The 23,718-nt window shown below is 53.9% G+C and overlaps 1 protein-coding gene across 2 annotated transcripts in view; it reads right to left on the reverse strand.

The window, feature by feature from the left end:
- The window catches only part of ASTN2 (astrotactin 2), a 357,525-nt gene that overhangs the window by 178,216 nt on the left and 155,591 nt on the right, over positions 1–23,718 (reverse strand). For both annotated transcript variants that reach the window (XM_054848678.1, XM_054848677.1), the window contains 3 exons: positions 21,546–21,630; positions 21,274–21,348; positions 20,685–20,822 (listed from right to left, as the gene is read on the reverse strand). In XM_054848678.1, the coding sequence (XP_054704653.1) occupies positions 20,685–20,822; positions 21,274–21,348; positions 21,546–21,630 (298 nt within the window). The remainder of the gene's footprint in view (positions 1–20,684; positions 20,823–21,273; positions 21,349–21,545; positions 21,631–23,718) is intronic.

The following is a 23,718-nucleotide window of genomic DNA, read 5'->3' on the forward strand; positions in this document are numbered from 1 at the left end:
TCCAAGCTACTCCTAAGTGCAGCCGCATCGGTCCCAGCCTACAGCCCTTAAGGCGACTTGCAATAGATGCCACAGAGAGGAGGAGTCTGTTATTGGCCTTCCTGAGGAAAGGGAAAGTCAGTCTTGAGCTCACCCATAGCATAGATAGCTAAAACACCATTTGGGAGAGAGACAGAAAGCCTCGATTATGGAAAAAACTCCTTCTACTTTGCCCTGTCTTAGACACCAGAGAACCACCGTGAGACACAAACCTGTAAAATGCCAAAATCCCTGTGCCCACAACAGAATTCACTGTCCTTGCCATGTTGTCCCGTCTTTTGGCCTCTTGACATCATGGCTATCCTAGTTGAGATCTGCTGAGCGGGGCTATTAATGGTGTGTGCAGTGGAAATGCAGAGGGCTGAGCACCTCACTCGTCCCAGACTCAGGTTTCCAAAGGAGACACCACTTTGGAAGATCTACCGCCTTATTTTGTTGGGTTATTTTTTTTATTCACAAGCCTACCCCCTCTCAACAATAACCCACGACCTGAAAGCACCTCTAAAGAACAGACGATGGTATTAAACCAACGGCAGCACTGTGCTTACGCACAAACACACACTGATTTCAAAGTTTAACTCAGAGCTCCTCCGGCCTCACGCCGATACCAAGCATCCCAGAACAGACATCCTCCCGTTATCTGCAAACCTTTGCGCTATTGCGTTATTAAGCATAACATAAAGAATATATGCATTTATTAAAGGCAGAAGAGACTACACCTCCAGAAGATTCTTCCCTATGCTCAATTATTGGCACTAAGCGTCCCACACCAAAAGCATTTGGAAAAGCTGTGCTATGGCAGAGGTTGCAAGGGATGCATCGGGGGTCCGAGCCCGCGGGGCAACGATGGGAGCTGCAGGCAGGTGCATGGGATGGGAGCATCCCCCCCCTTGGGCCAGCCTGCTCCCAGCCATCTGGTTCGTTTCGGTCGCCAGTGTCACGGTGAAGGACATTCAGTTTGAATCGCAGTTTGCAGGAGTGTGGGACGTAGCCGTCACTGCTCCTGCCTGATTAGGTCTGTCAAAACCTATCAAGGGGAAGTTTGCCTGGGAACCCGCTCTCCAGCTGCGTATTTAGCAACAAGAGATTGATGACAGGAGAAAAGGAGGTGAGGGGAAGACAAGAAGAGCACTTGCACACTGCAGGAGCACCCTCCTTCTCCTGCCCATCACATTCCCCTCGCCACTTTTATTTTAGTGTCTGTCTTAATTAAGGAGACTAAATGGAAAGGCTTCCATGCTAATCCAAGTTCTGCCCCACGGGGCAGAGGAGGACGCCCGGAATACGATTTGGTTCCTCTGAAAGGCACCAGAGACAGACATGCAGAGATGTGCGGAGCCCTGGCTCCCACCACGGACCCCACGAACCCCTTCTACCAGGGCAGGGAGCGACGGGTGAGGATCTTCTGATGGGTGCCAGGAGCATCCCTCAGAGCCCATGGTGGCCAGTGCCTCTGGGAAGCTGCGAGCATCGCGTGGGCTCTCGGAGGAGGCGGGGGGGCGAGGGAGGGCTCATCCCACCCCAACACCCACGGCAGCGTGCACCCCACTCTTCTTCACGGGGTGACCTCACAGCCTGACCCACCTCACGCTGCGGCTGCACAGAGAGCGATGCCGACCCGATGCCGCGCGCAAGGAGAGATGGGGGTTACCCAACGCCTCTCAGACAAACGCTCTCCCAAAATACGGGCCAAGGCTGCTCTTTGATTACACACACTAGGGCCAAAACATTGCTTTTTCAGCCAACAAGCAGCAGCAGAAGCAAGCCTCTGCGAATGTGACCCTTGGAAAAAGAGTCAAGCAGGGGATTCTGGAGGCAGAGCTCACCGGAGAGGCAAACCCAGGGATTTACGAGCGAGAAAACAGTCAGCGGTTGTATTTTTACCATTTCACCCAAACAGGCTTCTCCGTACGTATTTGCAAAAAAACAGGGATCACAGCAAAGACCGAGCTTAACTTGTTTCTCCAATTTTTTCTCCGGATGGAAGGAGCACCGCAAAGCTGAAATGCTGCCCGACTGCCGGCCCGAGGGCAACGAGCTCGCGTTCAGCATTCGGCCTAATTCACGTTAGCAGACTCGTATTCGGCTTCAGTAATATTCACCTTTATCTACCCAAACCCAAACTCGGTTTAAAGAAATAAAGACGACCTCGAAACTCCGGAGGGGCTGCTCTGCCACCAGAGACGAGCAGAGAGCATGCCCAGGAATAAAGCCCCGAGCAGGAGCTGGCATTTCGGGATCGGCTGCAGACTCGGATGGTGAATTACCGCACGACCGCGGGCAACGCGCAGGATGTGTCAACGCTCCAGACTCCTCACCTGTAAAACGGGGACAACAGCTACCTACCTCCCACCGTGCCGTGCAGTTAATTAATGCTCCTTTGAGCTGCGAAGATGAAAAGCAGCCTATAACTGCAAAATAGTGTTTTATTATTATTATGAATGAAGCCTCCACTTGTTCCATCAGAGCGCACCTTAAAGCAGGGCTGCTGTAGACGCTGCGAATTGTTTCCAGCAGCTGTACTACCGCTGGCATTCGCACGAGTTTGGCTGTAGACTTGTACGAAAGAGCTTTGTACGCAGAAGAAGGGAGAGAGGGAGAATAAACAACTAGAAATTAATTCCAGCACATTTTGTGCTTAGCACCTGGAAGCGATGCTCCCACCCTCCTGGGGGCTGCAACAAAACAAACCAGAGACAACAGCATTTCTTTGCCTCCCGTTCTTGCCTGCGCTTTACCTCCATGGGCTGCTGTAGCCGTGCATACATAATGTCAGGACAGATAGTACTGCGAGGGCACTTAAACAGCCAATTCGGATCACACGGCCACTTTAGGAAGTGATTAATATATTGTCTCTCTTTGACAGGTGGGAGAAATGCAGCACAAGACACTGAAATCACCTGCTTACAGGCGTGCGGCAAGCCGGGGGCAGAGCAGCATGCCTGAACTACGCAAAGGCATGGACAGACCCCCTGCTCTGGCTGGGGCAGCGCCAGCTGTGTCCAGATGTTGGCACCACCCAAACCGCATCCCCGTCCTCCCAGGGGCGCTGGCGGGAGGGACTGTGGGAGCACTGCTCGCCCACCCCCCCACCCCAGGGGCTCTCTGGCCCCGCGAGCCCTCCGGACCCTGCCGGGAGCATCAGATCCGCGGGATCCCCAACACCAACCGCAACCCCGAGCTGCACGCAGGCTCAGTCCCTCTCCTGCCACTGATGGTTTTGAGTTGATAACACCAGACCAGCACATAGCAAGAAAAAGTTCAGATCCTGGATCGACTACTTCAGGCAAGTCACCTTTTGGTGCCTCCATTATTTAACATTATTTCCTTCGCTCCACCTTGTGCATCCAGTCTGCATCTCCCCGAGGCAGAAACCCCCTCCCTTGGTGCTCAGCAGCACCCGGCACCCTGCTTTCGAGCACTGCGCTCCCCCGACCCTGCAGCCCGCCTCTCCGGGCCCTGGCAACGCAACCCCAGCCCCTGGGAGCAGGCTGCGGCTCTCCATCCCCCCGGCACTGCCGCTCCCCCTCCCCAGCCACCTCTGCCGTGCCCGGCTGAAGGACTCGGATGCCTGCAGCACGCGGTGGCCGTGCTGCTCCCGATAGGTACCTTTCATGTTTAATTCAGAGGCTAGTTTAGTTAATCTATTTTTTAATAATTCATCCCTTCCATCTTAATTTTGGTAGTTGTTGAAAATCCCTAATAAAACATTTAGGGGCTCTTTTACTGAAGCAATGGCATGATTTACTTGACAGAATCCAGTCTTTGATGTCCTGTCTTAATTCCCTCCCTCCCACCGTGCCTCAATCCTGTTTATCGCTGTGCCGGAGGTAAGAGGTTCTTGTCGAGTTTTGTAGCACTTAGACGCTTGGTCAGCGTTAATAATTCAGCTGCCCCACACGGCTCGGACAAACCACGTACCACACCAGCCTCCTCCTTTATCCACGGCTCCCTCGGCCACCGCGGATCCGGGCAGCGGTGGGGAGCTGCGCAGAGAGACCAGGCGGAGCATCCCAACCGACATCAGGTCGGAAGCGTGAGCAAAATATCGCAGGTGCCAACTACATTGTTGAAAGAATATACACCCTTTTACGGCACTTATATTTCATTCTCTACTGCCGGAATGGAGAAACACGCTGGGTTTTTGCATCCGTAATTGGGGAAGAACAGATGGTGGAGGCACAGTTGGAAGTAATACGGCCATTAAAATAATCTATACGGCTTGTAATTCTCCAACATGTGAGAAAGAGGAGGGCCTGCCTTCGCCCAAATGCCCGGCCCGGCCGCTCACCCAGCTGCAATATGGGTGGGAACAGTTCTGGGGGGATACTGAGGTGTTTCAGAACATTGTTCTTGGGATATTGAGGTGCTTTGGTGGGTTTGATGGGTTTTAGCATTTCCCTTCTCCCGGGATTCTCCTCTTGAAGCGATGTGAGGAGCCAAGAGCTGAACCAGAGCTGCTTCCCCTGGGGATTTATCTGACTCCCGCATGCCAGGCAGGGCACGTTTCCCCCCAGGTACCCCAGGTAAAGCAACTCCCAGCTCTACATCTATCTTAGTGGTATAAAAAGAGGAGCAGAAAGCCCCAAGCACTTCAGGCAGAGGTAGGGGTGTTTCTGCGGTTAACTTAAATTTTAAATGGGGGTGACAGGAAAAAGGATTACGCAAAAAAAACCCCCATTGATTCATGAAAATTTCTCAGGGGAAGGCACAGGCTTTGCCGCCACCTCTGTCACTTAAAATCTCGAGAGCAAGAAAATATAAAATCAGAGCAAGAAAACTGCCCGGCAGAGCCCAGACATTAGCCAATATATGGAACTTCATGTCCTTGCTCTGCATGATTCAGGCCACGGTTTCAGAGACCTCTACACCCTCCAAACACCCCAACCTCCACGTTGTTTGGTACCTCTTGATGGGTGAGGGTTTTTCTCCGGGATTTGGTTACTGCTTTGTGTCGGTTTGGTTTTCCACATGAAGGTGCTATAGAAAAGGTTCTACTTCATCAATATAAAAATGGAGAAAACATCTCAAACCTCAAAAAAACACATTGGAAGGAGTAATCCTTTCCCACTCAGACCCAGGAGCCAGCATCCCCATCCTGATTTACAGAGCAGAGAAGGAAAGGGAATCGCAGCAGCACCCCCTGACCGGGAACACGAGCACCCCAGCTCCCCCTGGCACCGTGCTTCCCACAAACACCTCCCCGGGCTGGACTTAATGATTTTCTCAACCAAAAACCTCTCCGATGGGCTTAAAACCTTCACTGCAATCATGCAAGCAAGTACCTCCCCAAATCCTTACCCTCTGCCCTGAACACACGGGAGCCAGCAGGATGTTACCTTGACAGCTGGTTTTGCTTTATGGAGCTGTAAATATATTTTTTAATAGGCTGGCGGCAAGAAAGATGTGTTTTCAGGCTCGACAACATCCAAAATTAACTGCGATTCATTTCAAAAGGGGTGAAGGGGTGGAGGAAGGGGGAACGCGAGCCTGAAACCCACAGAATATAAAAGCCTTGAAAACAACTGCCAAAAAGCCCCAGCGCAGCTGCCTTCTGGCTCTCGGAAAGAGATTAAAAACCCGAGCAGCATCAGGCTGCAGCAGACGTCACGGAGGCCACCCTGGGCCATGCTCATGCTCAGATAAGACTCGTACTTATTATTATTTTCCCAGAGCCGACCCAACCTTCGCCAACGCACAGCTCTGCCCCACTCCTCGCGTCACCCGGCACAACGAGTTCATCCAAACCGAGGAGAGGAGATGCAAGATGTCGGTGCCTGGGGTGACCGGGGGCTCCCCCCGCACGATCCCTGGGCACCCCGGAGGGATCCTGCCATGAACGACAGCATCTTGTCCTCCCTCGGCATCTCGTCCTCCTTCGTGTGCCAGAGCATTAAGCTTGACGTGCCTTCGTTAGCCCCGGCGCTGCTCTCCGACGCCTAATTTGACTAACCCTTTAGTGACTAATTTAATTACCCCGGCCCACAAACTGACAGACAGCTGTTAAAAATGGTTATTGCATTATTAATACGCTCCAGTAATTTCCCATTAAAACTATACTGTTAATAATTTTTTTCCCTGTATTTCTTCCCTCTTAATTAGTCTATTTAAAACTTTGAAGGAATATTCTCTTTATGGTAAATGGGAGCGTTGAGCAAATTACATTTTTGATTGAATACTTCTGTGATAGGCCAGCAAATAAGACCGTTGAGTTGTTAATTATTGTCAGAGTTTCACACGATGCCTGCTAATGAGGCAGTCAATCTTCTCTGCCATTCCTAGAATATTAATGGGGGCCTTTGGTATTGATTTTGTCACCAGGAGAAGGCAGGAACCCCTTCTCGAGTGGCTCCGGGGAGGCCGGGGGGGCTCTGCACTGGGAGGGGACGCGGAGGGGACCAGAGACCTTTGGGATGGGCTGAGCCAAGGAGGGCTTGAAGCTGGTTAAAGCTCAGGATGCTCTTGGGTGTGCCAACGGGGGCTTGCGCAGCTCACAGACCCAGCGGGGAGGTGGCACATCCCCACGGGGACAACCCCATCAACAGGCATCGATGCACAACAGCCGCAGGCAGGACAGGCGGTGGTCCCTGTCCCCTCTCTCTGTGTCTACCCATTGACTCTGAAGTCTGTCAGATACATCCCTTATCTTTCTGTGATGAGAGAATTTGTTTGGTTTTTTTTAAGGAAATGGAAATACCTGATCCATCTGGACTTCAACAGATAACTTGATAGAGTGATGCAGGGAAATTATTAGCAAAGCGACCACAGATAAGGATTGACACGAAACTGCGAGGTGGCTTAGAGACCGTACAAAAGTTGTGCTGGTAGATGCGACAGGGAGCTATCGGTACCATTTCTCCAGCCCTTTGGGGATTGATCCTATCTGATATTTGCACTAGTGCTCTCAGCGGAGGATGGAGGAGTTTGTCAGCCAAGTCTACCAGAGTCAAAGTCCTAGGACTGGCGTACTCTTCCAGCCAGGCTCCCATCGCCCAGCTCAGAGAGCAAGAGCAAGGCTTGTGAGGCCATGCCCGGTGCAATCCCCAATGCCAAAGCCATCTCCCTGCAAACAGTGTCTTGGCCAAGCCAGAGGTAATCCTACTAAAAAAAGTCTTGATTTTATAACAGGGGAACCGAGAGAGAGGCAGCAGCCCAGGAGGTGTTTGGGTCTGTGACCGATGTCCCAGCTGTCCCCTTAATGCCACCTACCCTGGGCAGGCAGGGAGCTGCACTTCTTGCATGCACACCCATGCGATTGAAAGACGATGCACATATCCCCGTTTCAGCCCCAAAAAGCAAGGATGAGCACACAGAAACCGTTCCACTTGAGTTGTGGAGGTTGTTCAAGTGGCACAGCCCCGTCGCACAAGCGTGTCCTCCTCTGTCTTCTGCAGCCACAACATCTCCTGCAAGAAACAGCAGCCCTTCCCACAGCGGCAGCATTTCTACTGCTGCAGGTGAAAATCCCTCGCTGCGAGAAGCGTGGGGCAGACACCGGCACGCCGCGTGGCCGTGCTGGAGTGCGGCGGCAGGAGGAACCGCAGCAGCTCCTGGCCGCGTGGGAGCTGTGGCAGAGGACGTGGGACCGACTTTGCTGGGACACTGTGGCGCCAAGTCACAGCAGAGACGCAGATTTCCTAAATAGGTCGCCCAGCACTTGGCGCTGGGTTTTATTTCTCGAGGAAGCGCCTGCGTGGGCACCTGACCCAGGATCAATGCTGCACGCAGAGACACCGTGCTGGCCCTGCAGACCAGCTCCGCTCCCGCTAAACTGCTCGAGCCCGAACATCTCCCAGCCCCTGGGAAAGCCAGGAGAGACCAGATGAACCTTGCAAGGCTCAGAAAACCCATCACAGCAGGTGACGCGCTGACATAGGTCAGACTGTCACAGCTGCCGCGGAGAGGCCAGAGCTTAGGGACTTCACTCCAGCTGCCTGCTGCAGGTACTCCAGTGGGGCTTTGCCCAGCCAAACCCACACGCTCCCCCAAACTGAGATTATTCGGGGCTATTCTGGGAACACCCTCCATCTGCCTGACCGGGTGCTGCAGGGAAAGGCGGGGGCGTTGGAGCATCTCTGGGGATGCTCCCAACTCTGCACGCCCCGTCACCCGCAGCTGCGCAGCTGGAACGACACCAAGGGACACCGATGGAGGACATCAGCCTCCACAGGAACAGCCGCCCAGCCACGCTGGAAGCAGTGGTGGGGTCAGGCCCACCATCCCCACGGCAAAGGGACGGCAAAGCCGCTGCCGCCTCCCCACCTCTGCCCGCAACCTGAGCGCACACGGCGTTCTCCGAGCAGGCTGCCGAAATACCGGGGAGCCAGACGTTTAGCAGGAAATCTGTTCGTGCTCCCTTAAATCCCTGCAAAGCCCCGGCTGATGAATCCAAAAGGCACACAACAACCGGGCTTCTCCCTGAACCGCTCGCCACATTTGCGCTCAATCCCACCCGTTTCTTGGCCCCTTTCAAGGCCGGGCAAGGAGCCGGCAGGAATTTCTGTGGTTTCCCTTCCACTGTGGAGCTGGGCGGCAGATGAGCATGGCTGCTCCCCGAACACAGGCAGTGTCCACTGCCCACTCAGTCACCCCTGCTGCGTCTGAGCCCATCTGCTGCCCACTGGTGCTTTATAAGCAAGCCAGGCTCCATTTTTACTGCAATTAAGTTTTTTCAGACTAAAAGCTCCTTTTTTTTTTTTTTTTTTTTTTCCCTTTTTATAAACCAGGCTTCAATAAAAGAGGAGGTTTCAGTTTATAATTAATTGCCTGTGATGCACCATATCCCAGTTTTACCAGGAAAGGGGTGGTCTGTAATTCTCCTTGACCTCCAAATGAGGTGCCATGAAAAGCCCTTCAGGTCAACGGCAGCCATTCTTGACTCTCCACCTCTATCAATATCATGTATCAGCTACAGCTGGGCACAAATTATGGCGTTCACCTCCCCAAAAAACATCACGCTGGTCTGACAAGTCAAACTAACACAAACCCAGGAAGGCTCATCCTCCTGGACCCAGCTCCCACCAGCCACGTGGGAGGGTGGGAAGGTCACATCAGCTAGGGATGATCTGCTCTGACCTTAAGTACTTGAGAAGCTCCTGTAAGGGAGAGAAGCCGCCAGGTCTTGTAACACACCTAGCGCTGGCTTCTTGGCTCAAATAAGCTGAGTGTGACACCCTGCCTCCTCCGGGTCTCCTTTCCCACAGGGAGATGCAGGATGATAACTGGAACCATCAAAATCTCCCTGCAGGGACAGGGAACATGAGCCACCTATTCAGCCAGGGCAAGAACTAAGGAATCCTGGAATAGTCCATCCATAATAATAGTCTTGGCTTGAAACTACTTGGAGCAGGTTTAAGAGGGCTCATTTTACCTGTCAGTAAAACAACAACGTCCTTTGGACCCAAACAGAAGCCAACTACCAACTTACAGGTAAAATGCCACCACGAAGACCGGCTGTGGGCGGGAGGCGAGCAGAAACCCACAGGTTCCCTCACGGGAAGCACTGTCACGGAACAAGAGGTTCCATCAGTTAACACCTACCAAACCCCTACGCAGGGACCCTGGGCACGGCCGGGCTGCGAGCCGGGTCGGCAGCCGCTGCGGATGTTTGTGGGCAAGAGGCAGCGGTGCCCAGCCTGCCGGCCCCGCTGGCACTGGGGCTCTGCAGACACCATCGCCTGCGAAAACAGCCTCGAGCTTAAAGGTCATGCTTCAAAATAAGGGCAGGCTTTGAGTTAATAAAGGGTTAATGGCAGATTATGGGCTGTCAGCACAGGCACGTGGGGAATAAAAGCGGGGCTGAGATGAAGAGCCTTGTGGCGGGTTAACTCCAGCCCTTCCCGCAGGGTTTCGGGGCGTCCCCCTGGAGAGGTGGTGCAGAATAGCTGCTCCACGGCATTCACTTCGCAGAAGAGCCCTAACGCACGTCAGGGACATGTTACACAGACAGATCCTGTCTGGTACGGATTCACCCCTTGGACTCTATGGGTCAAGGAGCACTTCACTGAACCACCCACAACTTTATCGTTAACCCCACGCTGTGTCCGGCTCCAGAGGACCCACATGTCAGAGCCAACATCTCCAGCTCTGGCCCATCCATGTTTGATACGTGCTGATAAAAAAAAAAAAAAAATAAAAAAAGATGCGGACTGAACTGAATAAAGAGACTTCTCACTGCAAAAGCTCAGTGCATATTTACACAGTATCCTGCCTTAATTCTCAGCTTCTTCATTTATGTCACTTTAAGCCCTCCGCAGTAGCAGGGAAGTATTAGCTGGTGTTTAATTGTGTGCTGCTGGGTTCAGCGCGGCTCCCGACGAGCTGCTGCTGGGAGAGAGCCCTGCACGGGGCTGGGGCAGGGCTGGGGTGGACGCGGCGAGGCGGTGACAGGGGGACAGCCCGCGGCAGAGCCACCAGCCGGGAGGGTGAGCGCCGTCTGTGCGGCATCAGGGGACGCCAGCCCAGCCCGAGCCAGTTTTGCCTTATATATAAGGCAACTGTCATCCAGAGGGACCTGGGCCGGCTGGAGAGGTGGGCCCGTGTGAACCGCATGGAGTTCAACAAGGCCAAGTGCAAGGTCCTGCATGTGGGCTGGGGCAATCCCAAGCACAAGTCCAGGCTGGGTGGAGAATGGATGGAGAGCAGCCCTGAGGAGAAGGACTTGGGGTGTTGGGGGATGAGAAGCTCAACGTGACCCAGCAATGTGTGCTGGCAGCCCAGAAAGCCACCCGTGTCCTGGGCTGCATCCCCAGCAGCGTGACCAGCAGGTCAAGGGAGGGGATTCTGCCCCTCTGCTCCGCTCTGGTGAGACCCCCCTGCAGTACTGCGTCCAGCTCGGGGGTCCCCAGCACAAGGAGGACATGGAGCTGTTGGAGTGAGGCCAGAGGAGGCCACAGAGATGATCCAAGGGCTGGAGCACCTCTGCTATGGAGACAGGCTGAGAGAGTTGGGGTTGTTCAGCCTGGAGAAGAGAAGGCTTCAGGGAGACCTTAGAGCCCCTTCCAGTCCCTAAAGGGGCTACAGGAAAGCTGGAGAGGGGCTGGTGACAAGGGCAGGGAGTGACAGGCCAAGGGGAATGGCCTGAAGCTGCAGGAGGGGAGATGGAGATGAGATCTGAGGCAGAAATCCTTCCCTGTGAGGGTGGTGAGGCCCTGGCACAGGTTGCCCAGAGAAGCTGTGGCTGCCCCTGGCTCCCTGGCAGTGTTCAAGGCCAGGTTGGATGGGGCTTTGGGCAGCCTGGGCTAGTGGAGGGTGTCCCTGCCCATGGCAGGGGTGGAACTAGATGGGCTTTGAGGTCCTTTCCAAACCAACCAATCAAACCAAAAAACCCAAAACCCCCCAAAAACCCAACATCGCCCAGCACTGAATGACCTGGCTATGTGATGCCTGAGACAAATCTCTGCATGCAACGCCCAGACCTCCTGTTTGCAGGAGACACGAATACATTCCCCCTTCAAAACCCATCCAGCCATAGTGCCAACACACCTGAACGTGCCCTAGATGCAACTGGGGGCTCTTCACACCCTCCCACATGCCTCCCCTCCAAAGCCTGCACAATATCAGCTGCTTTCATCTCCTCCGGTGGAGGAGAAACACGCGCTAGATGAATTATATACCGACTGTGTGGTCCATCAACACCCTCATCCCCATCCCTTCCTCCCAGAGCTCTGTTCCCTGGCTCCACTCCGGCCACTGCCAGCGCTGCTCAGCCCCGACAGAGCCTGGCCCCGAGCGCGGCGCAGCCTGCGGCACGGCGCGGGTCCCCAACTGCACCCATCTGCGTTATGATAAAAGGCACTTGGTTGCAGCCAATAGCACCTCATTATATCAAAAACACCGCAGGAAATGTCTAGAGCTGAATTGATTATGGCACAGTAATTCTTCAGGCAGTGAAAGCAGGGCAATTCCCAAGATGGGATTATTTTTTTGCAAGGTTTCACCTAATTTTCTTCTTTTTTTTTTTCCCCCCCTGCTTGCTCATCAGCCCTCCTTCCAAACCAGAGCTTTGCACTGCTCTTTGATTTATTCCCTCAAAAAAAATATTCTGCGCTCCAGCATACTGCCCAGGAAAGCACCACCACTCACCGCACCTCAGGGCTTTAAACATGTAGCAGCAGGAAAAAGTCAAGAAAGCTTTTGCTTTTCACTGTGTAGCCAGCAGCCAGATTTGAGGAGAATGGAGAAAGACCTGACAGGTACTTACAAACATCTAAATCAGAAAAGAAGTTGAGTAAGCAGCAGATAAACAGGCAAAAAGGGGCAACGATGCGAAACCTGGGCAAAGCGGAGGCAAAGGGCAGATGATTTGCAGCCGATGCACGGTCTGGTCCAGCTGCGGTCCCACCGGCCAGCTGCGGCAAAGCATGGAAAGGTTTTCTGAGCCACCGTCCCCTGCTCTGTGCAACACTGATGCTGGCTCTAAACCACGCACTGAGCATTTCGGTCCTTCTAACCTCATTTTGAGCTGCTTTTGCTCCTTTGCCTGCAGGTCAGGGGGGCAGGGAGAGCCTGCAGAGCATCTCCCCTGCGTCGGGAAACTGCCTGGAATGAGAAGGACCAGCGCAGCACCCACAAAGTTACTCTGAGCTGCCTGGAAAGTGCTGCACGGATGGCTCCCTCGGCTGCCCTGAGGCCAGCGGGAGGAAGAGAAGGCATTTTCCCCTAATAAATCACCCTGAGAGCCGGGGTGATGTCCCGGAGCAGAGTAAATCCCTCGAGGGCAGCAGCCGTGGGCAAGGGGCACCATACCGAGTCCACCGGAGCCGATGGAAACATCACCCCGGCCTCAGATGCTCAGGAGCAGGAGCTGAAACTAATGAACTTCATTTGTCTTCAGAGAGCGTGGCCGTCCCAGTTCACCGGCTGCGACTGCGGCTGCCCTCGTGCCCGGCCCCGGCTGCCCACACTGCCAGGTTCGGCGGCCGCAGTGCCTGCACGGTCGCTGCCTGCCCTGGGGTGAAAGCTGAAGGGGAGCTTTCCCCTTCGGTTTTGTCTGCCTTCCCTCGTCCCTCCACAGCAAGAGCGATGTTCCTCTGCAGCAACGCGTGCATCCCCCCGCTTCCCTTCAGCAATTAAAACACCCCTGTAAAAATAAACCCAGGGGTCCGTCTTCTGCAAGAGTCCTTTCCGAGCCTGCAAGGAACGGCGTCTTCTCGCGGTGTCCTTAAAGCAGGACAAAGCTCCCCTGTTTGTGTCCACCTCTGTTCCCATCGTCTCCGCTGGGATGACTTCTCCTCCCCGCGCCGGCTGCGGAGCCTGTCGCAGGTCCCTGGCGCGCTCCCAGGAACGTTTCGGCTCGGCTGAATTTTATTAGTTTTGTCCTTTGGATGAAATGATCCAACGGTAGTTACGGGACATAAAAACGAGAAAGGGGGAGCAGGCACGGTCCGCGTCGGGCAAGTTTCAGGCAACTGAAATCTCATCAGAACTGGCTGGTGGGTGGTGCCAGCTCTTTCCACTAAGCCGCATGAAGAAATAGCTGAAGAAAAGCTATTAACCTTTTCCCAATGTCACTGCCCCACCCAGGACCGTACCCCGCAGTGACACAGTTAAGCTGAAGGACAGCTGCTCATCCGGGCAGGACCGGGGCCATCATCCCACCCCACCCTGGAGCATCTCGGGGCCTTAGGGACAAAGTTTGCTGAGGACAGCCCTGCGTGAGAGGACTCAGAGCATCCTTCCCCAGGTGCTCGGGAAATCCTGTCCCTCCTGCCGCTGCCACTGCCCTCGTTCCTCCGCTGTCCCTCTCCTGTCCCCAGCAACCCACGAGCGCGGCTCCAAGCCCCAGCTCACTGCCCGGGTGTCTGCACGCTCGTGGCTGGCACCAGGTGAAGGCGATGTGGGTCAGCTCGCTCTGAAATGGGGGGGGGGGGCAGAGCTGACCCCAAAACTCTGCACTTGCTGGAGCTTGAGTACCTGCACTACAAACCATCCCCACAGTGCTGCGGCCATCCCCAGTGACCTGACCCGTTCCAAAATCACTGCAGCTCCCTCCCCAGCACTGTGGAGGAGGAAGAGGAGGAGGAGGCGGCAAGAAGTTCCCTGTCCCAAGCCTGGCACGGTTCCCCACCTTCCCAGCATCATGCAACCACCCCTGTCTGGGCCAGGGGGTGAACTGTCTGATCCCTCTCCTGCCTGCAAACTTTCCAGTCCCCTTCACAGGCAGGAGATGCACACAAAGGTAATAAAACTCAGATGGGAGGAAAAAAAAAAAAAAGTAATTCATGAAAAATAGTACAGAGAGGCTGTATAAACAGAGAGGCCATGGGGCTGCACTTTGAACAGGCAGCTACAAAGCATTGCTTCAGCTGATGTTTAACAGAAAGCAAAGGCAGGGACATAAAAACAAACACCACCATCAAACAGGAATGGGAGAACTCCTTTCACTGAAGAAACACAAGGTCTGATTTTGCCACCTTGCATCACCTTTTCTGCTAAGCACACACATCAGCACATGTTTTAGAGCCCCTGCCTCCCCCTCCAAACCCTTTACTTGCTGCTTGTCTCAACGCCGGCAGGATCCTGCTCCACCACGGACCCTGCTCCACCACGGACCCTGCTCCAGGCGGCTGGACGGACGGACACGCAGCTACCCATAGCAGATCTGGCATGAGGAGCGGCTGCAGAGGCCAATGCCAAACCCTACTCTGAGAAGGGAGATCCCAGATATATGAAAAGGAATCATTCTGGGTGTGAGACAGCGTTTACATATTTGGCGGCTGTTGGAGTTTTTTAATTGTCTCAATAAATATATAAACAAAATCTGTTCGCTTGTTGGGTTGTTTTTCCCTCCTGGGCTCTGCGGCTCCATGGACGAGAGGAACAGCAATCGCTCAGCTGCCAAACTTGTAGCTGTTGCTGGTGCTCCCTACGATGGATTTGCCTACGAGCCAGGTCCAAATTTACATCCACTACCCCTAAGGCCTTCCATCATTTTCTGCGCAGTTTTATCATCCAGCCATCAAGACCTCAAAAATGCAGTGGGTTTGCACGAAGGACCGCAGCACGAGAGACAGAATTAAACTCAGCATTACCATAGCAGGAATTATTAAAAGCCCCTGAAGAGGGAGGGCTGAAGTGTTCCTTCTGGGCATGAAAGATCACCCATGGCTGGAAATGGACCAGGAGGAGACAGGCTGAGGGTGGTGAGGACCCTGCACCCTCCGTCCCAGAGGTGCTGGGTGAACCACGTTTCAATTCTGACCTACCCTAGATACTCCCCAGGTGATTTCAGCTCGAGTTTTGGGGGTTTTCCCCCCTTTCCTCTCTGTCCCTATTTCCCCGTCTCACCACTCCGGTACTTCCTCTCACACTGCTGCTCACACCCTTCGGTGGCTGCCGCAAGGTTACGTCTCCATTTAGTCACCCCGCAGCCAAGTGAGACGTACCTGACTCTTCTAACCTGCTCTCATAAATCAAAGCAGGAGGCAGGGAGCAGGAAAAATCCCGGTAAGCAGCCAGGATGATGCACAGTTGACAGATGCGGGGCAGGGGCTGGTGGCTGCCTCTCTGTAAAGCATCTGTCCCTTCCCTCCAGAGGATGAGGCCAAAGGCTGCCTCCGTCCCCGTGTTAAGCACTGCAAGCTGCTTCCCCAGCACTTTTTGGGAGACGACAGCGTGTTGGGGTGATAAGAGACCCAGGCCAGAGCTTTGGGGACATTATCTGCGGGACTGACGGTGCCTCTGTGATGTGCACGGTAATGAATTGCCCTCTTTGCAGAAATGAGTAAGTTGTGCCTGGTGATGCAATGATCCATTTGCTCCATCGTGTGAAGCCGTCCATTCATCACGGGCACCTGCTGAGAGCCGCTCACGGCTGCTTTCTTGACACCAATGGAGCAAGAGCCTCTGCAGGCAGCTCCCAGCGGTCCCTGCTGACAAACAGCCCGAAAACAGGGTTTCCCCTCTGCCCCGACCTCCTGGCTGAGGGCCCCTCCAGCATCGAGCACCCGGAAATCACAGCCTGCTCTGTTCCAGGAGGGCAGGAGACAGAAAAGGGGCGAAAAAAAGACCAAGTTCCCACAGCATCTTCTGCACCAAATGGCAAGAAGAGCTGGCAGGGTGCTCTCTGCCTGCTGCTGCCCGTACCCTGCCGGCACGCTGCCCACGGGGACCGGCCCAGCCCGCCTCCTGAGCCTCAGTGATGCTCACCTGCAGCAGCACCCACTTGCCTGTGCTCCCACAGATAAGGCACAAGTTGTGGGGCAGATGAGCTCCGCTGCTGCTACGACACCGTGGCCACGGCAAAGCTGTTTCCCCTCTCCTGGCCCAGATTCCTTCTGCCTTTCTCATCCACCGCGCTCTTCATCCTCCTCTGCTCCCAGGGACCCTCACGCCGCAACGGTCGGCACCGACTTGCAAAATCACGAGTGCCCAAATCACTGCAAAACCCCTGCAAAACTTCACTGCCAAAGCCCTGGAAGCCTGGGGCAGCGATGGTGTCGCAAGGGCATGGCAGGGATGAGCCGGGGAAAGCCACAGGCAGGGAGCAAAATCCCAGCTCCTGTTCTCGACACGAGACAGGACACATGCGGGCGCAGAGCTGGGGAGCAGCTCTCTGCCACCGAGAGAACCGAAAATAAGAGACAACCGAAAACAAAATAACAAACAAATAAAAAAAAATAAAAATCCAGTTGATTGTACTTTGGCAAAGAATTCAGAGAGCAAAGGGGCTCAGTTGGGAGCAAAACGAAGATGAATCGACAGCAAGTTCAAGAGATTTCATTCTGCTGCTGAACACTTGTCTCTCCATCAGGACATCTCAAAGGCTTGTCAAGCGAAGGCAAGGCTTTTATTTGTTTCTATGGTTGCCATAACGATAGAGCTATATGTCATGTCAGGTGGCAGCTGAGGCTTGCGCCTCTGATTTACGGCCGCTCATCAGAAATTATCAACTTTTCTGCAGAGCGGGTGGCACGGTGAACCGGGACCACCGGGCATCTGCCAGCGCCGTGCTCTGCCCCCCGGGTTATCTCCCCTCTTGGCCCCCTGCGGCCGGCTGTGCCCCAAGGGATTTTATTACCTTTATTACCCCCTGCAGGGATGCTTTTGTTACCTCCCGCAGGGATGCTCGCTGCTGGCAGTGGCGGGACTTGGGTGCGGGTCCTCCCCATGAGCTGCTGCCGGGGCAGAGCAGCAAATGCTGCACAATTCTAGGGATTTCTGGTCCCACAGGACAAGCGGTACCTCTTAAAGGGACAAATAAGAGACGACAAGGTGTCCAGGGAAGGCCAGCGGAAGGATTAAGCACCTAACAGTAATTAGTTTAAAAAAAAACCAGACTAATGCATCTACCACCAGGTTATGGGAGGAATACAGGTAAGAGAGAGGCACAGGAGCAATGGGGAGAGGGACACACAGAGGGGTCTGCAGAACAAGGTGGGACTGGGAGGTATTTCCTGCCCTGGCAGGGGATGCGCAGCTGGGGCAGCCTACCCAGCCCGGGACCCGGCCTCCAGCCCAAGCCAGAGGCTTCCCAGCACGGGGAGAGCCCCGCAGCGGTGCTGGCCAACCTCATATGAACAAAGACATCACCATTAGTGTGGCTGCCACGATCCCAGATGTGTGACCGACGCGATGATTGTGTGGAGAATCAGACTCTGGGGTCAAGGGGGGGCTGCTCAGTATGGTTACTGATGAATTATACATACAAGTTTCATTAACTCTGAGCGCCCTCGTGCTTAATTTATGATGCACAGCCCTAAAACCTCCACTACCCAGTTCTGCATGCAAAGTCCTGTCCCCACTCACGCCCCGGCACACGTGGGAGAGCATCCTCGGTGGGATGTTTGCACCTAGACCTTTGGCTCCCGTCTGGAGGAAGTTTCTCTAATGATTTGGCTGCAGCAGTGGGAGGAGGTTTGGGCCCTTCGTTCCCATCCACCAAAGCACTGCGCACAGCTTGTTGCACCGCTCCGTGCTGGAACACATGGGGAACAGCATCCCTCCGGAGAAGCAGCAGGGAATCAGCATTTCTCCGGAGAGCTGCTGAAAGGCAGAGCCCCACCTGTCCCTTCCGCAGTCGCAAGCATCTTCATAAAAACACAAAGCCACGTTTGAACCTTCAACCCTCGGAGTTGTAAAGACTTCATCACTTGTTTTCTCCAAACCAGGCTTTCTGCAATTTCCCTCCATTAAACTCTTCAAGACAAGCGACCCCAGAGCAAAAAGGTGTTAGTCTAATGAAAGGTCTGGAGGAATGCAGCACGCTCGTTATTAAAGATACAGAAGAAATCCAGGACCGAGCTACCACCACAGCGTTACAGGACGGCAAACAGGGCACTCCAGGAGCCGAGATGCGGCCGCGTTGCAGCTGGTGTCCTACGGCCCAGGAGCTGCCCCTCGGCACAGGGACGTGACCGTACGAGGGCTCAAGCGCTGCAGGACCACCCGCAGGAGCAGTGGCAGTGCCACCGCGCTCCCACCCCGTGCAGAGGGATGGCTGCGTTTGAACACCTACGCAAGGGGACAGCACGCGTTCACCTCCGATGGTAGGTCCAACATTACGGGTCATCATCCGGACACGTGAACCACCAAAACTGCTGCGTTACTGCTCCCTCGAGAAGCTACCAACACTTGTCTCAGTCCAGAGGGACAAAGCAAAGAGGCTGAAAGACAACCAGCTCTAAAAGTACCTTTTTCATTGCGTGAAAGCGTCCAGGAACCTCAGAGAGGGTTCTCAGAGACAGGCCAACGTGATGTCCGTGAGCACCAACACAGCAACGTCCCAGCTCAGCGACAGCAGTGGCCCTCAGCAGCCCAAGCGTTACCTCCTCCGCACCACCACGCTCCGCTCAGGCAGCAGCACCTTGGTTTGCACCCACCCCAGGGTGCTCGGGACCCTGAGCTAGCAGCCTGATCCCCGTTTGAGAAGTGTTTAAGTTCTAATGCAGAAATAATAGATCACTTTTCGGTTTTCACTGTATCTGTGAAACCTTCCATAATTCAACATCAAATATTTATTATTACATTTATTAAAGTTTTAATAATTTAGCATCTCCTGTATGTAAGATACAAGCGCCGTGAACTTGTCTCCCTTATTCTGCCTGGGTCACTCCAATATTTATACCTGGAATTCTTAGTTCGGGTTCCATTTACGAGGGGAGCTGGCAGCAGCCTCCGTGCCAGAAGTTCCCCTCCTCCTGCCTGACATTCATCCATCCCGAGACTCTTCCACGAGGATGAGTGCCTGGAGACAATTACTGCACTAGAGCAGAAAGCAAGCTTCCTCGCCTCTACTTGCGCTAAGGTGCTTTTATCAAAGATGTGAGGAGGCAAGAAATAACGTTCTCCTGGCATTTTGGCTTGGAAAATGTTAACACACAACCAGGTGACCCTTCACCTTCTCAAATGAAAAGCAGTAGTCTTCTGCAGACAAGAAAAACAGCGCTCCTAAGAGAAGCAAATTGTGACAGATATGTACCATCAGTCTCTTTTTGCAGGAAAGAGAACAAACACTAATTAGCAACAAAAACACACTTGGAAGTAAGGACCTTTTGGACGCCAGTTCTGGCTCTGTCACAGGTTTTGTAGGTACCTGCTCCAACCATAGACCTGCCAAGACTCCTGAGGATGGGAGGGAAGAATGGAAATCCACTGTCCCATTGCTCTAGGAAAAGAAAAGACCAAAGGGGCTGGGGGATGTAAGGATCCTGCTAGTGCCCAGGAAGATGATTCGCAACACAGACAAGAATTTGCAGGTCAGGAAATTGTGTCTTGAGTCAACGGGAGCAGGCAGCGAGAAGGAACGAGGGATGGATGGATGGATCACGGAGTCTCCCTGGCACCCAACAGTCACATGCTCAATCTTAATTTGATGGGGGAGAGGGGAATACACACTAAATACCTTAGGAATTAAACCCTTGTAGTTTACAGTTAAACCCTTGTAACCCAGGCAGAGGAGGACAATCACCACCATCACTCTCCTCCGAGGCAGAGGACACTGCTCCTTTTCCAGCTGCGGCACAGACAATCATTTTGCCTGGTTCCTTTTCCAAGGGACCCCCCTTTGCCCACCCTCAGCCCATTCTCCCAGCAAACAGCCTCTCCTTCCACCAGAGCAATTCTCCTCCTGCAATGCCCTCTTAGGTCCCACTTCTGAACTAGAAGTTCCAATGACATCTGGTTAAAACACAAGCTAGTCAAAATGGGGGAGGCAGAGAAATACCCAGGCATTTACTGAACTCGAGGAAGAGAAAAAAAAATCTCTAGTTGTATAATAATTGGACAAGCAACATGGCCTTTCACCGAGGTCTGACCTTGACCCTTCATGAGCACCACAGCAGACTGCCAAGGGCTGCGCAGATGTGATATACGTACGAGTTTCCGAAAGGTGATAGCACCTCCATACCAGTAAATGCATCAGTCCAAGCCACGCAATCTAAAGTTAGATTTAAGCTGCCTTAAAATTGCCTTGCCACAGGTTCATACCAAGTTACCCGACTGGACTGGGAGACTTCAGAGTTAGATACACAGGTCATGCCTAAACCCATCAGGACCAAAACAGCCTGGAGACCTATCACATCAGATTTCTTATTGGAAGAAAATGAATCAAACTTATCACCGTAGAAATTACCGTGTCCTTGATAACAATTTAAAGAGCAGTGTAGTCACTCAAGCATGAGGAAAACGAGAAATCGGCTTCCTACCTGACATCTGCTGGATCTTCCGTCACCAGAACATCTGTCTTGCAGCTGGCAAGAGGATTGATGGAAAGCTCCATGGGGGGCACCACGAAGCTCTTACTGACGGGCAGCCACAAACCTTGGCCCAAACTATAGGTGGACCTGGAATAAGGAGAAATGTGTCATACAGGAACGGAGTGTCCACAGAGAACGGTGGCCCTCTATCGCACCTGACCACCTGGAAATCAGAGTGGCGGTGGCACCGTGGGATAAGTTAATCACTTGGTCTTGTCCTGGAAGCCAAACATCAGCAAATGAGAGAGGAATAGCTAGAGATGTGACAGGGAGAACACAGGGACGGTCAAGCTCCTCTTTTTAGTCCAGGGAGACTTTACGTGTGCACCGTCCTGAGACATGTCCAGCCGAGGGGACGAGAGGGAAACCCTTCCTCATCTGCAGAACAAATCTTTCAGGTTTGTCAAAGGCAAACGACACTCGTGTCCCCCAGCCAGCACAAGACAGAGCCGGGAGTGACCAAGAGGTAGCATCTCCTGGAATGTCCTCACCGGCACTCCCCTCCCAAACGTCCAAGCCGAACACCCCTTTGACTCACCTGAGTATCTTCTCGGGTGCCTGCTCTCCTGTGACCAAGTCGTATCCCCGCTCAAGTGTCGTGTAGGGCCACGGCCTGGGGGGCAGAGAGGGGAAGAGCAGCTGTGGCACATCACTCGGTAGGGAAAGCGGCACAGCCCGGACACGGGTCTTTGGTGCCGGTGATGGCCAGTGGGGAGGAGACCAGACCCCTCACCAGCGTGGGAGCCAGGACAGAGCGTGGGAGCCAGGACAGAGCGAGCGCACCATCGTACGGGGGTCAGCCCCACTCACCCTTCACTGTGTCCCCAGTCGCTGCGCACACACAAGTGGCGATGGACAGGGTCCGGGGCGTAGCCTTCATGGCAGCTGCACTCTCCTGAAAGAGAAGGGGGGACGATGAGACCTCTCTGTCCCAGAGGCACATCAGCGACCACAGCGCCGGGCTCTCTTTCCCTGTTGCTATTCACAGCCATTCCTGATCCTCCACGTGGGTCTGGAGCACTTTGGACTCTTCTGAAACCTCCAGAAGATGCAGAGGAAGAGATGAGGAGATGTGGAAAGCTGCAAGAAACCTGCAGCTCTTCTGGAGAGGGTTACGTGATGCAGCACCCACAGTAGCCGGGGATGGGATTCCATGCTGCAAAAGGCCTGTCCCTTAACCTGTGTTCCTGCGCAGCCCTGCAGCTCCCCCAGCTCAGCAAACCTCTGCCTGACGACCTCCAGGAACAGTTCACGTTCCCTACAGAGACGTGCCCGCACGGATCCAGCCCCTGCCCTGGTCCTGCTGAGCACTGCCCGCACCCCCGGCAGAGGGGCTGCTCTGGGGCCAGCAGTTCACTCCTCAGTGGGGATCACGACCTCGCTTGAGAGCCGGTGTCCACCTCCATGCACCCCCTGGGTGGGGGACGCTCCCAACCCATCCTGGCCACGTCCCCTTCCCACCTCTGCTCCCGACACCTCGCGTGGCGATGGGACGGCAGAGTCTCCTGCAGCCCAAACTCCCGCAGGAGGATGCGGAAACCCCCAACCTCCATCTTCTGCAGGCAGTGCCCACGCCGTGCCCCCGTCCCGCGGCTAAGGGGCTCTCAGCCCCACTGCCCCCCCGCTCCCCTTCACTCTCTGGGTGCTGGCTCACCCTGTTACATCCTTTTGACAGCAGGAGAAGACATTTCCCACACCAGAAACCTGACCGTGCTCGGTAGAAATTGATTCCATGTTTGGTAGAAATACATAACCCGGAGCAAGAAACAGCAAAATCAAAAGATTAATTGGATTTGCACGTGGAGTTTCTGTTACAAGCTCCTGCCGATGGTGGGGTTTTTTTTCCCCCCTCCTCCCCTCCTCTCCCCATCGTGCCTGACGGCGCGGCAGGCTGAGCTGTAAACACCAGCAGAGGTGGGGACGGGCTCCGGGGGAGCAGGGGAGGATGCTGGGGGGGGGTACCCCCATCACGGCCATAATGCAGATTGGCAGGTACCCGTGTGCTCATCGGGATCCTAAGCAAGTTCTTAAAATGCCTCGCAGGGATTACAGTAAAGAGCTTTATTGTCAGGAGGCAGCGAGATGGGGCTTCAACTACTGAGATTTTGGAGGAAGAGCCGCCTGGAAAGAGGGAGGTGGCAAAAAAAGAAAAGAGGGGGGAAAAAAAGGAGACAGCTAATGATGTGCTAAAATGCAACAGCACCTTCATGAAATATTCACTGCCTTAAACACGTCTAATATTAAAGATTAAATGTCCTGGGATTTGTCCTAGTGACTTCGAAGCACTGATTTATGATCTGTCAAAAGCTGCTAACCTCATGATTCATAACGGGAGCGGCAGGAACATTGCTCCTCCAAAGGGAAAGAGTCGGGAGAGACACAGCAGCGCTAGCCCCGGCTCCAGCTCAGCCGTGCCCGCAGGCTGGGAAGGTCTTGTTGCAAGAAAACGCGGGTTCTAATGGCTCCATCAGTGATTTTAAAAAAAAAGAAAAGTTATTTTTTCCTTGGGTGCTTAGTACGCAAGTTTCCCCAGCCGCGCCGCGGATCATTAATTCCTGGCGCTTATTACATAACAAATATATGCTCTGCAAATGAGAGACATCTCAAAGTGCTTGCAAAGCAGAGCTGGGAGACTTGGGGCACCGGCTCGCGCTCAGCTCCTGCCACAGAAATCAGAGCAAGTAGGGAAAATCCACCTACAGAGGTTGGCATCAGCCAGCTTGAACATCTCCCTCCTTATCGACGGCCGGAGGTGCTGGGACGGTGAACCCCTGTCCCGCTCCGCAGGACAGTTTATTTTGTCCACTGGTTTGTTTGCTGCTCCGTCAGTTCGGCATCGGACGGAGAAACTCTATCAACCTGCAGAAATATTGATTTTATCGACTCCAACCCTGGAGTTTGAACAGCTACAGCCGGCGCTGGAGGCTTTATTGGGAGGTTTATTGGGAGGTTTAGTTCAGCAAGCGAGAGGGCAAACGGCAGT

The sequence above is a fragment of the Grus americana genome, chromosome 20, assembly GCF_028858705.1.
Source record: "Grus americana isolate bGruAme1 chromosome 20, bGruAme1.mat, whole genome shotgun sequence".
Classification (NCBI taxonomy): domain Eukaryota; kingdom Metazoa; phylum Chordata; class Aves; order Gruiformes; family Gruidae; genus Grus; species Grus americana.